This window comes from Nicotiana tomentosiformis, chromosome 1 (genome assembly GCF_000390325.3).
Source record: "Nicotiana tomentosiformis chromosome 1, ASM39032v3, whole genome shotgun sequence".
Lineage (NCBI taxonomy): Eukaryota > Viridiplantae > Streptophyta > Magnoliopsida > Solanales > Solanaceae > Nicotiana > Nicotiana tomentosiformis.
Window position 1 is genome coordinate 21389479 of NC_090812.1, and position 18361 is coordinate 21407839.

At 34.9% G+C, this 18361-nt stretch overlaps 1 protein-coding gene across 3 annotated transcripts; it reads left to right on the forward strand.

The window, feature by feature from the left end:
* Positions 1-3287: 3287 nt before the first annotated feature.
* Positions 3288-18200, forward strand: LOC104117666 (mitotic spindle checkpoint protein MAD1). 3 transcript variants are annotated; one of them, XR_011409101.1, is made up of 16 exons: positions 3288-3651; positions 5339-5438; positions 6435-6595; positions 7514-7711; positions 7868-7960; positions 8748-8861; positions 9561-9808; positions 10548-10719; positions 11020-11130; positions 11219-11422; positions 12328-12490; positions 16552-16601; positions 16684-16753; positions 17206-17334; positions 17543-17581; positions 17810-18200. XR_011409101.1 is itself a non-coding variant. In XM_009628740.4 (16 exons), exons 1-16 carry the CDS (start codon positions 3472-3474, stop codon positions 17897-17899), a joined length of 2163 nt encoding a protein of 720 aa, XP_009627035.1. In that variant the 5' UTR covers positions 3289-3471; the 3' UTR covers positions 17900-18200. The 3 variants fall into 3 exon arrangements, 1 of the variants encoding a protein (XP_009627035.1); XR_011409102.1 differs by having other exon boundaries at positions 16561-16601; XM_009628740.4 differs by having other exon boundaries at positions 3289-3651; positions 16511-16601.
* Positions 18201-18361: the final 161 nt, after the last annotated feature.

The following is an 18361-nucleotide window of genomic DNA, read 5'->3' on the forward strand; positions in this document are numbered from 1 at the left end:
TCAATTCAAGTTCGATTGACCTCAAATTTTGCACACAAGTCATAAATAATATAACAGAGCTATGAATTTTTTCGGAACTGGATTCTGACTCCGATATCAAAAAGTCAACTCCCCGGTCAAACTTCCAAACTTAAATTCTTGTTTTAGCCATTTCAAGTCTAATTTAACTACGGGTTTTCAAATAAAATTTCGAACACGCTCCTAAGTCCGAAATCATCATACAGAGCTATTGGAACCGTCAAATCCTGATTTCGGGGTCGTTTTCTCAAAATATTGACTTAAGTCAAACTTGTCCTTTTAAGGCTAACTTAAGAAACCAAGTGTCCCGATTTCAACCCAAACGCTTTAAATTCCCGAACCAACTATCCCCGCAAGTCAATAATCATTAAAAGCACATATGAGAAGTTTTATTTTAGAGAATTGGGTTCTAAAAGTTAAAATGACCGATTAGGTCATTGCAGTACTAGTGTTTGCTTTATTATATAAAACTCCACACAACTTATTTGAAGTTATCCTGATATTACATTAATTATGCAAAAAAAATTTACAAAAAAACAAATTGAAATGTTGTACTGGTGCTCATTTAATAGACAACATGTGGAATGTATAAGTATAGATTTTTGTGCGAGGATTAAGTTTTTCTCATAATTCAAACCAAATGACCCTCGAGTAGGTGTTAGGAAGATATTTAGTTGAAATTAAAAATAAATATTTGAAGTTGAAATGGTGAAATAATGTATAAAATTGATTTTTTTATTAGGTTGATTTCAGTTATCCCCAATAATGGAAAAAAATTAATAAATTTCTCCTAATTTTATGTTAGTTACGCGACTTTGACCAACTATGACCCTGACTTTTAAAAGTCATAATGTACGTAAAATTTATTGGACATAAAGATTATTGGAAATTCAATTGATCCCCTCTCCCCGCCTCACCCCCTCTAAAAAATAAAAAATATAATTTTTCTAGAAAAAATACATTTGACTTGTAAAAGCTAAACTTCTAATTTGAGAAAAATACATTTGACTTGTGGAAAATACACGTTTAGGGATTCATCTGCGACATGAATATTACTTTAATTTTACGTGTTTAGCCATTGAAAACGACTAGCTTTAGACTCTTAAACAATTAACTTTGAACCATAAATATGATTATAACTGTATAAACTGTTTCTTATACCAAATTAAATAACGAGTAACAAGACCTCTAACTCAAATAAGTTTGAATTCACTAGTCACTAGACTAACTATAAAAACGGTAATAGTTACATATGAACTGAATTATTGTGGAGTATGGGGTAGAATATTGGTCAGTCAAAAACTTTTATATCCAAAACATGAATGTAAGAGAAATGAGTATGTTGAAATGGATATGCAGTCATACCAGGATAGATAAAATAGGAATAAATTAAGATATCGAGGACAAGGTGGGCGCGGCACATGTGAAGGACAAGATGCGAGAAATGAAGCTTAAATGTTTCGAACATATGAAAAGGAGAAGCACATATGCCCCAATAAGGAGATGCGAGAGTTTGGCCTTCATGGGTTTTAGGATGTATAGGTAGAGTTATGCCAAAGAAATATCGGAAAGAGGTGATAATGAAAGACATGACGTTGCTTTAGCTGACTGATGACATGACCCTTAATATGAGACGTGGAGGTCAAAATATATGGTAGAAGGCCAGATAGTCGAGTGTTTTCCTTGTTCATACTAGTAGTAGTGTTAGCCTTGTATTTTATTATTCGTAGTTTTTATTATTATTTGTTATTTCTTTTACTAGGTTTTCATGTTGGATTGTTGGTGTTACTATTTTTTTTCATTTTTTCTGGAGTCGAAAGTCTACCGGAATTAGTCTCTCTACCTTCTCAAGGCATGAGTAAGGTTTGCGCACATACTACCTTTCCTATAACTCACTTGTGAAACTACACTAGTTTTATTGTTGTTGGTTGGAATTAGTTATCACATTTCCATGTTACTAACCAACTAACCAACACTTTCTCGGAGAATTTAGAACGAGCTTAATAATATCTTGAAGTGGAATATACAACAATTATACCTCAATATCAAACAAGTTGAGATCAGATATATAAATTATTAGAGACCATATTATTTTATTTATACTCATTTCATACTAATTTTATATAAAGTTAAAATACAAAGCATCATAAGTTCTTTATATTTTTTGGCACTGTATAAATTTTTTCTTGAGAAAATTAAAACAACTCCTAAAAAAATATAAGATGTAAAAAGTACCAACATAAGTAAACTATACTCTTATTTAATAGGTATTTCTTATATAGATTTTTTTCTCTGTGCCTTGTCTTTTATTGAGGCTGCATGTATCTCAAGAAATTATAAAAGTCCTTTAATTTTTTTTTTATTTCAAGTGATTTTAAATTTATCCCGTTTCTTTTTATCGCATTAACCTACTATATATGCCCACACATGATCATATAATGTCAAAGTGATATTTTCTTATTGTAGTTACTTGAAACTCACAAACAAATGCACCCTTTATATAACCAATTTGAATATATTCAATCATTATTTTTTCTTACAATTTTTTTAAAAAAAATATTGAAACAAAAAGAACAAAAAGAAAACGGATAGGGTTTGGCAATCGATCGTGTTTCATCAATGCCTGCAAGTAGCACTTGCCCTAGGAAACGGAGATCAGTCCGATCCCTTAATGGATCGGGTCATCAAGAGTCGGTTCAGTATGGGTCCCCGAATCCGATTCACTAAATCACCAATTGGCGCCTCACTTTTCGAAATAATCCACCTTAATTTGGTAAATATCGAATTAACGTATCGAAATCGAATTTTTTGATATTTGGTATTGATATTTTGGTATTAGATATGATATTTGGTTTAAGTTTTAAAAAAAATTAGTATTAGGTAAGTTATTTAGTATTTTAAAATAAAATACTAAAATACCGATATCGTATTAAAATATATATTATATTACACAATACACATATTATTAATTAATAACATAAATATAAGAAATCTAAAATTTTACTTTACTTTACTTTCTAAATTCATCAATTAAATCTAAGCAAGTAACAAGACATTTCTAATGATCAAATTTATTCTTTTATGTATAATTTTTTCTCTTTCAATTGATATATACTGATTTTGGACAAAACTTTTGCCAATAAATATTTTTAGTTTTATGCTTTCGAATACTTTAATTAATAATATTAACGTGTATGACTGTATGCTGAGAAAAACGTAAGCATACCGAAATTAATTAGTTACACTATTGGCACAACATTTTAAGAAATGTAATGCGGAAAATAACTAAAGTAGGGTAGTGATCGACGAACACCCCTACTCCTCCTAGCTTCATTTCAAAAGCGCTAGATACATCATTAATCAGAGATATATATCAACAGACAGGCGATTCAGATAGTGTACTCAAAACCCTAGGATCGCGCTGAGCCCGTGAAAGGAAAAAAGGAAGGAATCATGATGCTGAGAACACCACCATTGAAGCGAAGGGCGCAGAGCAAGCAACCTGAAGATGGCAGTCCCAACTCCGGCAATCGGCAGCTCATCATCTACGAGGATACGCCGTTACCTGAATCTTCCCACGATCATCCTGAAACTTCAGACCAAATGCTCTGCACTTACCAATGCCGCCAAATGGTATTCATTCATTCGCCACTCTCTTAAGGATCATTTCTGGGAAACTATCGCTATTGCGGGTGCTTATTAATTTATGTTAAAAGAGTTAAGACATATAGGGTAAATGGTCTTACGAGCTTGGGTTAATTCCTTACTGAGCTTTATATTCGTGCTTTATTCATTTGCTAGTGAATTTTGTTTTGGATGTGTATGCCAACTACCTAATTGATTCTTGAGTCAACTTGAAGCCGAACGACTAGATGACGAATTAATCACCTGTAAAGCTCGTCTCATAAACTTAGTACACTCTTTTCTACTTTTCGGTTTGCCACTTGTATACAGGTGTTTTATGCCCTTCATTGATAAAATCTTCTTGTTTTATAAAAAAGTTATAAGTACATATTAATGAACTCGAATTGAGCTAATCTTTTTTGGAGCGCATATATTCGTCATAGCCCAAGTCTATGGAGCGTATTGTCCGCTTTGGCCAAACAGACTTCATGTATTTTTCCTTCAGACAATGCCATCATTGAGCCCAAAAGTGCGCATGCCATGTGAATTTGTGCTGTCTTATATAACACTTCACTCATATATCCCTTTTCGTAGGATTTTCTTAAGGTGTCATATTAACCCATTCTTCGGAAGCTTGCCAACCTAGAAGCGTGCTAGTCCTTCTATTTGATGCGCCCTCAGTAGCCTGGCTCTGTCATGGGCATCACATACATCCCCTAGGGACTCAACCTACACTGAGGTTTGTTTGCCCCACTATTGTACTGCTCCAATCTGGCTCCGGTATCATATTTGTCACCACACATGTCACATGATTCAGTCAAGGTGGATATGTTCCAAATCACAATAAAAACAAATGAACTCACGACATCACAACTATCAAAACAAGACCAATTAGTGAATACAAAGTCAAAAAATGAAAAAAGATCGTTGTCCTCATTTCTGTTCAAGCATGTAAAGAAATTCTCATTTCAACTCAAATACACAACAGCAAAAGTCTAAGTATATTGTTACTAGACAAGCCGCAAGGTGGCCAAGGAGAAAATCTCAAAACTTACACATCTTTTCAGGGAGACCCTCCTACTTTGCTATTATTGTGTAATTGCGTTGATGATAATGCAACATTTTAAGTTGGTTGAGGTTCTACTTTGGATAGATACTTTTTGTGATGATTTGATATGTTGTTTTTTGGATGGTGATATATGATTTGGTAGATTGACTTTATTTTGAATTTTAGTTGGAGCTTTTTATTGTGAAAGTTTAGTGATGGTGCACATATGATGTTTTGATTATGTAGTTATTCCGTAATTGCTAATTTTTCTTTGATTATGTAGTTGGGATTCCGTAATTGCTAATTTTTCTTCACTTAGGTGTTAATCTCATTTACTATTACTATATCTTTCATCAACCCTCCCCCCTTCTTTCGTTCCTTGTTTATTTTGCTGAAGTATAAAGATGATTTCCAAGTCGGTATGAATGATAGGACCTATATGCAGTTTTTCCTTTCATTGATTACACCGAATGACAGAAGATAATGGAAGACCTCAAAGCTAACTAAGATATTCCTGCAAGTTAGCATTCATATGTCTCTTGTGTTTATTAATGACTGCTCGATGGGTCCTTGTTGATTCTTTGTACTCAGTTCTTATGGGTTTTCTTCATGAATTTGTTTATTTCTATACAAATTTTTCATTATCAGGTGAAATCAGAGTTTTTTGATGCCTTAAGCAGTGCAGAAAAGCAAGCTCGTGATTCCCAATCCAAACTTGAAACACTAAACGATGATTATCTTAAAGCTGGTGAGTCATCAGTATGCAATTCTTTGAATATGGTTGACTAGTTTCATGCTTTGTTTCCCCTTGTCCTTTCAACAGTCTGCTTAAAAATTTACCTACTTCGACTGCACAAGTTTATGCACCGGACAACAAAGATATTCTGATTTTTTAAGCCATCGGAGTTCTATGGTAGAAACATCTGTAAAGCAGAGCTACAATTTGCTCCTTTGCTAAACTAATCTTATTTGTACGGTCCAATTGTTCCCCTGATTGCAATTGTTAAAGCTATCTTCTCTTTTTGTAAATTTATGTGTGAGAACTAGCAACTTAACCGATAAACAAAGCAACTTTACCAAAAAACTAGCAACTTCTGAAAGCTTGGCTGAACTTTGCATTAGAATCGTTCTAATTTTTGGTGAGTGCCTAGGTGGTGTGAAGAGTTAAATTTTGCTTTATCTCTTCAAGATCCTTGATATTTCATGTTTTGTTCTTGTTTCTTACTTTCTTTTTTACGTGGGACTCCAGCACATCTGCAGTCTCCTTTAATATAGATCACTCTGTACGGATCAATAAGAATATTAGCATGCTAATATTGTATAACATTGTCCTAATGCGCCAAAAGTTTGGTTTACAAATTTTACAGTTGTCTAACTATGGAATTTTTCGTTATATAGATAGGTATAACCATAATCTGGGGAAATTCTAGCTTTCATTACGAAGTTGGCACTATTATGGAGAGCAGATGTTACTCTACTTGGAATAATATTATTTTCCTTTGAATTTCGTTTGTCTCCTAATCATGTGTTGACCCTCTTTAGTAACTAAAGCATGGTTTTTTCTTATACTTTGGTAATTTCCTTTGTATTTATTAAATTCTGTTTTTATTTCTATTCACCAGTAACCCTTTTCTCCATAGGAAGGACAATGACTATATGGTTTGAAATTCAACTAATCGGGCAATGACCCCTTCAGTGACTGTATTGATTTTAATTTGCATGATGACATGAATTGCACATGCAGATGCTGAAAGGAAGAAATTTCGGGATCAATTCCTCAATTCAGAGCAAGAACTAGCTGCTGCTAAAGGGCGTGAAGAGGCTCTGCAGGACCAGCTATTGAAGGAGGTCAACGCCTCTCAAGAACGGCTCAGAAAACAGTTGCAGCTGTACAGTGAACTTGAGGTGCTAGATGTTTTGTTATATCCCATTATTTGTATAATTTTCCTTTCCTTTATGTCACATTCTTGAGATGAATCAGTGGGTTCTCGTTGGTTCGTGTCATGTTTTTATGCTGATGTACGAGTTCATTGTAATTTATTTGGTCTAATTTGTAAAACTAACTTAAATATACGCAAATATTTTTGGTAAGTGACTTTAATATACGATAAATATGCCAAGGAAGAGAAACAGATTCTTAGATATCTTTTTTTTATTTTTTATAAGAGTTTCTTAGGAGAGATCCCTATTGGTGAATAGAAAAAAAATCATGGTCTGAGGACAATAAGCATATTCCTCCTGCCAATAAGTTTGATTATATGTCAAGATGAGATCCTGAGAAGTACGAAGCGAGCCAGACATTATCTTACTTTGATTACATGATTCTCTAACTTTATTACATTTTTTGCTTCCAAATGAAAAAAAGGTAGCAGAGACCGTAATATTCAAGTTGTCATTGTATTGACACTGATTTATGACTTATAATGTGTACATCTACATTGTTTGTTGATGTGTGCTGGCTTGGTCCTCAATGCTCAACGCAAGCCATACTTTGGTCATAAGTCAAACATTCCCCCAATTCTGGAATCCTTAAATATGAGAAGACGTATAAGCAGAATGAAAGCAGGTGTTTTCTGTTAGTTCTTTTTAAAGTAACAATCTGTAGCAACATAGCCTGCGTCAGAATGTAAACGTGTCGCAGGGGATTTATCATTTAACTGCTGAATGGCATGGATGGAGACTTATCTTAAGTTATTCATTTTTCTATTCGAGCCTTTCTTTGGTAGCTTTTATGAATTCTCAAGGAACTTAATCTTTATAACTTTCTAGATTATCTCGTAGTAGTCTATGATATATTTTATCAACTATCTCATTGTCTTGTAGGGGAAGTTCCAACATGAGATGAATCTTCGTAAAAAAGCTGAGACGTCAGCGGCTGCATCAGAAGAGAAAGCAAGTCTTCTAGAGAGAAAGCTTAGTAGTGTGTCGGAAAGCATAGAAAGAGAGAAAAGTCGCCTGCAGAATGATCTGGAGCAGCTGAAAAGTGAATCCAAGTTTTCTGTCACAAAAATAAGTAAAAATGTAAGAAGTTGCTGTGTGTGAAATTAAATAAAGGTGCTAGTTTTACAACTAATGTTTAACGTTGCAAGCTTGCTCTGCATGAAGTTCAATGAAATATCCATAGTGTTATATATGGAATCAAGTGTTATATCCAAAATCTAATCTGCTTTTATGTAGCTTGAAAGAATGGAATTCAGAGCTGCCAATGCTGAGAAAGAGTCAGTTCTGCTGAAGGAGCAGCTGGAAGAACTAAGGAAGAGACTTGATGAGGTCAATGCATCTTCTATCCTAGAATAACTGCTTTGTTTGTCTTAAATGTCACCCGTGAAGCCACACAAGCGTATGCTGGAGCAAGCAGAGTGGAGGTCTATCTAATTTTTTTTTGTTTTTGTTTTTTATCATGAAGTTTTTTGATTTTTAAAATGCGTTTGCATAAGTTGTTGAATGTCGACCAATGAGTTCCTCTATGGACTTGCAACACGACGTTTACTGCTTCATTTGAAAGTGAAGGTCTAACTGGGAGACGGGAATGGCCTTTTACAGAAAACACGGGTGTTAACTGTTATGGAATGGGTATTCCACAAAATAGGTCCTCTAGATTTGCATGTGTGGATTGGTACTTAAAGTCTTTAGTATTTGATCTTTTGAAATGGAACGGATTCTTGTTTTTGCAGTCGTGCATGTCTTTGCTTGGCATATATTGATTAGCATATAACGTAAAAACTTTTCAGGGGAAATATGTAGTGTGGCAGAGTGCCTAGAGTTTTTAGTTGCAGTTGTCTCATGATCTATGGAAGTTATAAATAAACTAAATATGCATTTACCGTCCTAATGTTGCTTCTATGGCATAGTTAGTCGCTATGTCAGTAATTTTTGAACTAGTATCTAGTTGATGCCATATTTGTTATGTAGGTTAACAATTGAAGGACATGCATTCGGATATTACATTATCTGCGATGTCAGACTGTGGTCTTGCATGTTTCTTCTGTTTGTTAGTTTACCATGTTTGGCAATATTGAATTATAATGAAATTACAATTTTCTGTTTTTTTTTTCAGTGTGTCCAGCAGAGAATTGAAGCAGAGAAGAAACTGTCAAATTTCACATTTCAAGAAGGTTGTTCTAGTGACAACGTTTTGGTGAAGCATTTGCAGGAAGAACTTAGGAACTGTGTAAGTTATATCCTCATTCTTATTGTTCCAATGTGCAATTCTCAATGCTTTTTGTCAGTTCTTCGAGTAGAGGTGGATCCAGGATTTTAGTTTGATGGATTCAACACCTTTAGGTTTTTACCAGTGAACCTATTATAATTTAGAAATAATGGGTTAATAATTTACACATATATATTACACACACACACACACACACACACACACACACATATACTCCATGGGGGAAATCCTTGAACCCGTTGTTTACATGCTACATCCGCCACTGTCCTTTAAGTTGCAAGTTAAGTGAGAGCTAATACTAGCACTTACAATAATTAGAAATTCGTGTTCGCTGGGCCATGACTAACATAATCATTTCAAGCTAATAGAGTGATCGTTGGAAAAAGAACTTTTATTAAGAGAATAATTCCACAATAAGCTGTGTAAATTGCTAGTTTCTCGATTAGTTTCCAAACCATAGGAAGCTTTTTTCCTTTTAGCTTTCATGAGATTGCTATAAAGGAGGTGACAGATTGATCTCATATCTTGAAGTTATTTTGCTCTCCTGAATTTTTTGAATTATGCTGGCCAAACTGGCATGACTATCCCACCGGTTACCACTTGTCAGAACATTTCTTTTCGGTGCCTCATTTTTACTATAAAGAATTTTAACTTTGGGTAAGCAGATGTTTGACTGATATGTCATGATCCCGTCATCAGGAGGCTGAAGTACGTGAAGCAAGAAAGCTGAGGTCATCTCATGAAAACATCGAGTTGTTGAAGGTAAAACTACTTGAGGAAAAGGGCCGGAGAGATAGGGCAGAATCGGAGCTGCTAAAATTCGCAGATCTTCAAGGAGATATGAAGAAGTTAGAGGATGAACTAATTACATGGAAATCAATGATTAAAGACATCCCTGGTGCATCATGTGCTGATGATGTGCCTCCCAAGTTTGCAGCTCTGCAGAGGTAAGCTGTCAACTTGATTCCTTTTTTTCTCTTCATTTTGGTGCTTACTAAAGTTTTTCTTGTTCTGTAGCAAGGATGTTTTCTGATGAGGTTTGTTTCTAACTTCATGCTCTTCATTGATGCTTAAGATTACGTCCATTAGGAGCTCTTTTGTTGATTTGGATAGCTTTAGCCTAACTACTTACTCTAGCTTTAGGTTAACTACTTGCTCTTAATTGTCTAATTTTAAACTACGGAGGAAATTCTGTCCTTCCTGTTCTTTTTCTTTGGGTAATCATTGCCGTTTTTGCTTCAATAGTATAATGTGCACATCCTGCAAACTGACAAAGTTTTAGTCCCAATTAATGTCGATTGATTGTGTTGAAACATTCATAGATGTAGATGTAGGAAGTATACCTGTAGATTTCATGCATATTAAGTTAGTAAGATGATGCACATCTTTTACACCTTAACAAAGTTGCTTTAGTTAGGGTGACTCAAACTTTACCATCTCAAAATTTCCAGTTTTTTGATTTCCTACACTTATCTTTTGTCTTTTATTACAGTGGTTAGTACTAAGAGACACAATTGCTTTATGTGAAACTTGACTTATTGAGAAAAGGAAAAAGGAGAAAGGATGAAAATAGTTTCTACCCCCTTTTTCTCAGATGTATTGGGGTTTAAATTGCATGATTTTCTTGCCGTGCTTTTGTCCCTTTTAATTGATATTCAAGAGTTCGTTTACTTTTCTGGGAAACAGAGAAGTGCTTGATAGCATGACTAAGGCGGGTGAGGTCCAGGCTCGACTTAAGCAAATGGAGGTGGCACTGGACACGGCTGAGCTCGAGAAAAGGAAAGCAGAGAGTGAGGCTGCACTTGCAAAGGAGAGCGCGGAATCTTCCAAATCAGAGATCAAGAGGATCAAGTTGAAGGTTAGCATGTTTTCCATTTGATGTTGGAGAAATTAGTTGCTGTAAAATTGCTTTCCCATCTTCCCTGTGATCTTTGTTTCTTCTTGATTCCTAGCTTGGAGTTTAGGCCAGTATGTTTTAATAAACCAAGTCCTTCTTAGGATTTGTATTGATATCACTGTTCCCAAATAGTGTATTGTTTGTACAAAATTAGGCTACCTTCTTTTGATAACCCTATGGCTGTAGTTTCGGAGTTACCTTTTCGTAGCCTTCCGTGTGCTTTTTAACTTGTGATGTATTTGATCTCAAATTTCTTTGTAGCTTGCTGCTGTTATAGAGGAAAAGGATCGTTTAAAAAATGTCGTTGAGGACTTGAGGAAGCAAAAGAGTGTTGAAAGCGGGCATGAAGTGGTCAGTGGAGCTATTCTTCAGGTTATAGTCCGTGTCCTTTTTTCCCTTTGATGAATTACCTCTATTGCTTGTTCTTTACCTAATTGTGGTAGTTATTTCCTGACTACAGGGGCTTGAAGCATCTCTTGCCAAGAAAGAAAACTCTATAAAGGAATTGGAGAGCAGTTTATCTGAACAAAAAGAAGTTAATATTCGTCAGCTGAACGAAATAAATTTGCTCAGCGAGAAACTAAATAATGAAGCTAGAAGAATAAGATCTTTGGAGAGGGAGGGTGACCGCTTATGTTCTGCGATAGCTCTCTTGGAGTCCAAGGTTGTTTTCTGGGTTACAGACTTTGTACTGTTGTCTTTTGGATTTTTCTTAAAATATATTTTTCAAACAAGTGACAACGCCCTGGCAGGAAATGCTACTGGGATGCTTTCCGTCCATGAAGCATAAGAATTTCACATTTAGATATCTTTAAAAAGACCTTTTAAGATGCTGGTACATGCATGGTTATCCAGCTTATGACTTCTCAATACACTTGAGCGAGTTAGTACAAAAGAACTTGGTAGGAATATAATCTTTTATACTACAGAATTTTAGAAATTTCATGTCTTCCTTTTGTTTTATCATTTATGTCCATCTTATCATATGCTAAATCCCATTCATGATGCTGAAATTATGCGCTAGATGTTTTGCCGTTTTCATCGAAGATGCAGTGACACTTCTTTGTTTCCTTGATATGCTTTGTAGGTCAAACTACTTGACTGCTGCTAAGTGAACCTTTTGTCTGTGGAATTATGTTATACATTTTGATGGACTCGATGCAAAAATTGCTTCGTACCATGCTGACTTATCTCTTTGGCATTCTTTTTTATCTACCTAATGCCTATTTTAACGGCAATGAGAATGCAATCTGCTGCCAAAATTACCTTTTTTTTCTTTTTCTGTTCGTTATGCTGTTGTGGAATACTCACTTGTGTGCCTTTTACTATGAATGAATCATGACAAGAGGGGGTTGCTCAGCACCCCCCACCTACAACCCCTGGGTCGTGGGTTAGAGTCACCAAAGGAGCAATAGCTCCAACAAAGAGGGATCAAAGGGGAGGGGAATAAGAAAAAATTGAATCATTATTGGTGCTTTAGAGCATTTTTTCAATGTTAGGGAAATTTTTTAATGTTATAAGCTATAACTCATATTTAGTATCCTTATGTTACTTTTGGTCACCTTGCAGTTAGGGCATGGAGACTATTCATCTGCCAATACTAAAGTCTTGCGAATGGTCAACACCCTGGGAGTTGAAAGTGAGGCAAAACAGACAATAGAGGCTCTTCAAAACGAGTTGCAGAAGACAAAAGAGAAGTTACTGGCTGTTCAAGAGTTAAAAGAGCAGTCAGGTGCATACAATTTCAATTTTAAGTACTTGTGTGCCTGTACTTTGTTGGTATTCAATTCCTTTTCGTATTATTTAACAGACTGTTATTGAGTTATCTTATACTATTCTAGTCTTGTGCTCCTTGGCTCTCGTTTTGGTTGAGAATTTGGTCCGTCATTCGAATTGTTATTAGAATTTTTCCAACAAATTGGAGTGGGGTTTCCCTTTAATGGATTCATTGTTTATATATACTATGGAACTCAGAAGTGATTTATCAAATCATAGATCTACTTGGAAAAATTCCTCATTTAGGCTGGTTTAAGCTGGTTGACTCACAGAACTCTTGGTACTATGATGTTGATTACTTTTCCAATTAGAAGTTAAAGAAAGAATGTGTGTATTTAGATAGCACTAGTTTTGGAGTGATTATTAGGCCTCCAAGGTTGAATAGATATTTACAAGATGGATCTTGTGCAGATGTTAAGATGGATAGATGTCATGTAAGGTTAGAAATCATCACCAGCGAAAGAAAATATAAGTAGTCACTCAGAGAGTAAAAATGAGAGAATGTAGTGTAAAAATGAGAGAATGTAGTCTGAGATGATTTGACTATCTCTCCAGACGTATTAATCAGTAGGCGCCGCAGAATGAATCACTGAAGGTGTTAAAAGGGATGACATAGACCTATAGCTTGTTTGGCCAAGCTGGAAAAATCAGCTTATTTTGAAAAGTGCTTTTTCCAAAAGTGTGTTTCGAAAAAGTACTTTTGGAGAGAAGCAGTTTGTATTTTGGTTAATCAATCTGAAAAATATTTTTGAGCAATAATTTGTATTTGGCCAAGCTTTTCAAAAAGTGCTTCTAAGTATCAAATTACGAATAAGGACATGAATAGATTTACTTAATAGTGCTCCTTCTGTTTCAATTTAGATGACACGCTTTTCTTATTAGTCCGTTCCAAAAAGAATGACACATTTCTACAATTGGAAATATTTCAACTTTAAACTCTTCATTTTACCCATTTTACCCTTAATGAGAAACTTTTATAATCACACAAATGCCATGGCCTCACAAAGCTTTTACTCCTTTAGCTTTTAAGACCACAAGTTTCAAAAGTCTTCTTTTTTTCCTCCTTAAACTCCGTACCGAATCAAACTACCTTATCTAAATTGAAACAGAGGGAGTAGCTAATATTATAAGTACATAAATAATCTCAAAAATTTATTATTAAAGATAATGATTAAATCTTTTCATTTTAATTAAGTAAAATATGAAAATAAAATTAAATAGGACTTTAATTCTTTTAAGATGATTTAACTATATTAAAAAATCATTCAACAAATATAAAAGTATTCACCCCTGAAGTTACTATATATTAGAAAGCTATCCTAAAAATAAGAAAAAATACTTATACATTAATATCTTAAGTTCTAGGTTTAAAATAAGTAAGGTTATTTTGGTATATACTATATCTTGTTAAGGGTATTCTTCATTTAGACACTTCAAGTATACCTTTTTTTTTTGAGAAGGTAACAATTTTGTATATTAATATAAAGACTTCACTGAAATTGTGAAGTCACCCATAATTACAATGTGAGTGCCCATACAAAACTAAACAAAAAGGACACTATTCGCCCTTGTTCTTCTTACAATGAATCTAGGGCATCTAAAATGGATTCATGATCCTCCAAAAATTTTCCTTTACACCAAAAATAAAAAAGAGCTAAACACTTCATCTTTATCTTCTGGATGTTGCTGAACATTTCTTCAAAGCATCTTTGGTTTCTCTCTTCCCAGACTGTCCACCATATACAAGCTGGGACAATTCTCCATCTCTCTGTCTCTCGAAAGTGCACCCTCTTTATTCCAGCTAGCTAGAATATCAAGGATTCTTCCCGGCATTGCCCATGGAATTCCCCTTAGACTGATGAAAATCCTCCATATCTGTATAGTGAATTTGCAATGCAAAAAGAGATGGTTAATTGTCTCTGCCTGCTCTCCAAATAAGTAGCACCTAGAGCACAATTGGAATCCTCTTTTTGTTAGGTTGTCTTGTGTTAAAACTGCTTCTTTTGCCAATAGCCATGTAAAGCAAGCAACCTTGTATGGAATTTTTATTTTCCATATCATCTTCCATGGCCAGCATCCAATCTTATTCCTTGTAAGCACTCTTAACTGAGAACTTCCCCTGTCCATTCCCTTGCCACATGATAAGATCTTGGCTAGCATTGATGCCACTGAACTGTTCCAAGATCCTATAGAACTCAATCAGTCTATCAATCTCCTAATCATTTAACATTCTCCTGAAGGTGAAGTTCCATCCCTGAACTGTCCATACCTCTTCTAAAACTGCATGTTGTTGCTGATTCAGATCATGAATGTCAGGGAAAAGTCCCTTCAAGGTTCCTTGTCAAGTATACCTTTTCAAAAATATACTATATCTTGTTAAGGATATTTTTTGTAAGAAGAAAAGTCAAAACTGTTTCTGCTTCTCAGAAACTACTCCAGCTTGCCTTAAGTTGAGAAAAAAGTACTTTTTGGCCCTTGGAGAAGCTTGGCCAAACAAGCTACTAGACTTGTATGGGAAATAGTTGTCTGAAAAGTACATAATATTTCGGTATCCATGTAAACTTAGCCAAGAATAGAACACAAGGGAAGCAAAAGATCCAATTAGGAGATGCAGCTAGTTGTGATTATCGCATAACTGTGCTGCGCTTACATTAGGTTCAGAGTTTGTTAGAAGTCATTTTTGTTTGTTTAGAGAGTTTGTATATCTCTAGAAAATTTAGAGAACCTCCGGTGTTAGAGAACCCCTAATTTATCCTAAAAGATAAATTATCGAGTACTTTATTAGAAAAAGAAAGAGAAATTATTGAGTTCTATTGAGAAACAACCTCTTGCAGAAAAGCAGGATAAGCTGCATACAATAGACTCTTATGGTCCGGCCATTCCCCGGACCCCGCGCATAGCGGGAGCTTAGTGCACCGGGCTGCCCTTTTTATAATAAATTGGTCCAAATCGAGTGGAATGGATATTGAGAACATATATAGCAGACCAAATAGTTTGGGATTGAGTTTTAGTTGTAGAGGTCATTAAAAATGAGATAAATCAAGGAATTTACGTCATTGTTGCTGTCTGTGAATGACATTCAATAATTTATATCAGTTGGACCTGAGATACAAAAGACACATATTACAAAGATTTAGAAAAGAGAAAAAAGGAAAGACAAAATGTAATGCTTTTAGCTTTGGAAAACAAACGATTTACTTCTTTCTTCAACCTGATTTAATATGATGGCAAAGAAAAGCAGTTTTCTTGATGTTTCCAAATATCATCACCAGTTGAGTTATTTACATTAGATCTTTGATAGGAAGAAAGAAAATGGAGAAAATCTACCACATTAGGCTTTATGTTCTATAGGAAGTTAGTGATAACTTGCTTTTAGGTTAGTTGCGATATTCAATTTAGTGTTTATGTCTAATGTAGTTCCATGATAGCTTATGTTCAGAGCTTTGGTGGAGAATCGCCACTAGTGGCTATATTTATTTTATATCCTGATATCCTGACCAGTCTGGAAAAATTCTCTGCAGACAATGTTAGTAGAACAGTTATGGAGGGTTCATATATCCGGCCCCAACTTTTTTTGAGATTATTAATTGATTGATCAATCAATGTTGGTGGTTCGTTTGGAGCATAATCATCCTTTTGTTACTAGGTTGGGATAGTAAAAATGGAGCTATTTATCTTGCAGAATATCCTTTTAGATGTCAAAAGAGGTATAGAATTCGCTGGTTAAATGCTCTGTTAATTGGAGCTGTTAAGCAGTATTAAGTATTAACGTGAATTTGTATTTTTTTCTCTTTCATTCCTCCCTAATCTTCCTGCTCTCTTTGGCCAATTTACTGTGAAATTTTAAGTGCCTTTCTTTAGTTTCTATTATGCAACGGTTAGTGCATTTGAGGTGTCAATTGGAAATATCAGTTCTTAGAGAGACCTTTTTGTCACCTTTTATTGTCTCTAATTTAGTACCTCTTGAAGTATACAGCTGACGCTGGTACACTGGTTGATTCTTATATTTCTGGAAAGATTATGCAGTTGAAAGAGCAAATTGCAACATTAGAAAAGCGCGAGGAGAGGTAAAGAATTCAGGATTTCTCAGCAGTTGTATTGTCAATGATTTGTTATTCGTGTCAAAAACTAAGTTTAATAATTCTTCAGGTACAAGACAGTTTTTGCAGATAGGATCTCTGTTTTCAGAAGGGCATGCTGTGAACTTTTTGGGTATAAGGTATTACCTGCTTCCTGGGTTATGACTGTATTTCGACCTAATATAGTTTGCCACTAGAAAGAATTGTCCAGAGTCTAGTTGGTATCTCAATTAATGTGTTTTAACTCCACCAGTTTGAACACAAAACTGGAAGCTCTGAGTGGAGGTAAGGGTGGGTGTATCTTGTTTACATTTCTTCAATAGCATCTTCATTTTAGTGCACGGTGTATCTTCCTCAATGATTTCCTACTATAATGTTGGTTGAAAAGGTAGTTTGTTTCAGGAAAAGCATTTTTGTAGCTTGTGAGTTCTTTTGCACCAGAAAAAGTTGTACTTTGGGTTAAATGTCGCCTGAAAGTACTGAGTTAATGTCTTTAGTATGTATTGAGAAACTTTTAGCTTTTAGGCTAGCACCATTTTACCATTTTAACGTTTTTTACTCAACCTAACAATAATTGGAATTATGTTGTCAGATTGTGATGGATGATCACCATCGTCCAGATGGAATACCAGTTACGCGGTTCATGCTTCAATCGATTTATGCTCAAAGTGATGATGAAAAGCTTGAATTTGAATATGAATCAGGGAACACAAACATTTTGGTAAGATGCCATGTTTTCTTTTTGTGGGCTTTAGGATGTTAGGGGTGGGTTGAAGCATGAGATGGACATGTTACTGTCAATTTCAAACATTCGTGCAATGCCTTATTGCTTCAGTTCGGCACATTGCTAGTAAAACACATAGGTGGCCTTTGAGTTCTTACTTTTGAAGAAGCACGATCATTAAACTCTCTTTCATTTGATCTTTCAGGCAAACACGTACACCTCTCAGCCAGAGATATCCCGACAGGTGCTTAACCACGATTTTTAAATAAGCCTTTGTGCAAGTCAATCTCTAGTATCTTTGTCATTCTTCGAATTAGCTACCACTGTTATAGATGAATTTTTCTTGTTTGTCCTTGTCAACTTTCATCCTTTGAGTAGTTAGTGTTTTTCAGCTTTTATTATTTTAAGCTACATAACAATGGTTGCAGAGAGGTATCAACCTTCTAAAGTGTAGGGGTATTGTGTTTTGCAGGTGGATATTTTCATTCGGAAGATGAATTCAATACCTGCTTTCACAGCCAATTTAACTGTGGAATCTTTCAACAAGAGAACATTGTCTTGAAGTAACATACATACGGCAGTTTCTTTAATCCCTTCTCTTGCTGGCAATAGTAATTTAGATTGCTGTTCTTTCGGAGTTTGTTGGAAAGATTGGATGTTGGTTCCAATTTTCATCTAAGCGTAGTCCGAATATGTACATATCCATGTCTCGATGCTATTTTATGCAATTGAATATTTCTATCTAGGTAAAGGTACAATATGTCCCAATTTGCCAGCTCTTCGATTTGAGACATTCAGTTAAAAACGATAACGTTGCAGAAGTGGTGGATAATTCATTTGTCCTATGATTTTGATTTTTGTAATCTTCCCGTCCACTGTTTATACACAATAATTATCAAACAGCTAAGATCCTTTTCAATAATTTAAAACGAATACGTTTACAAAGCCCTGCCTTACTCTGTCATTCTCCAGTCCAGTTGTTTCTTTACTTACATTTTATTCCCTTCTTCACATTGTGAATTTA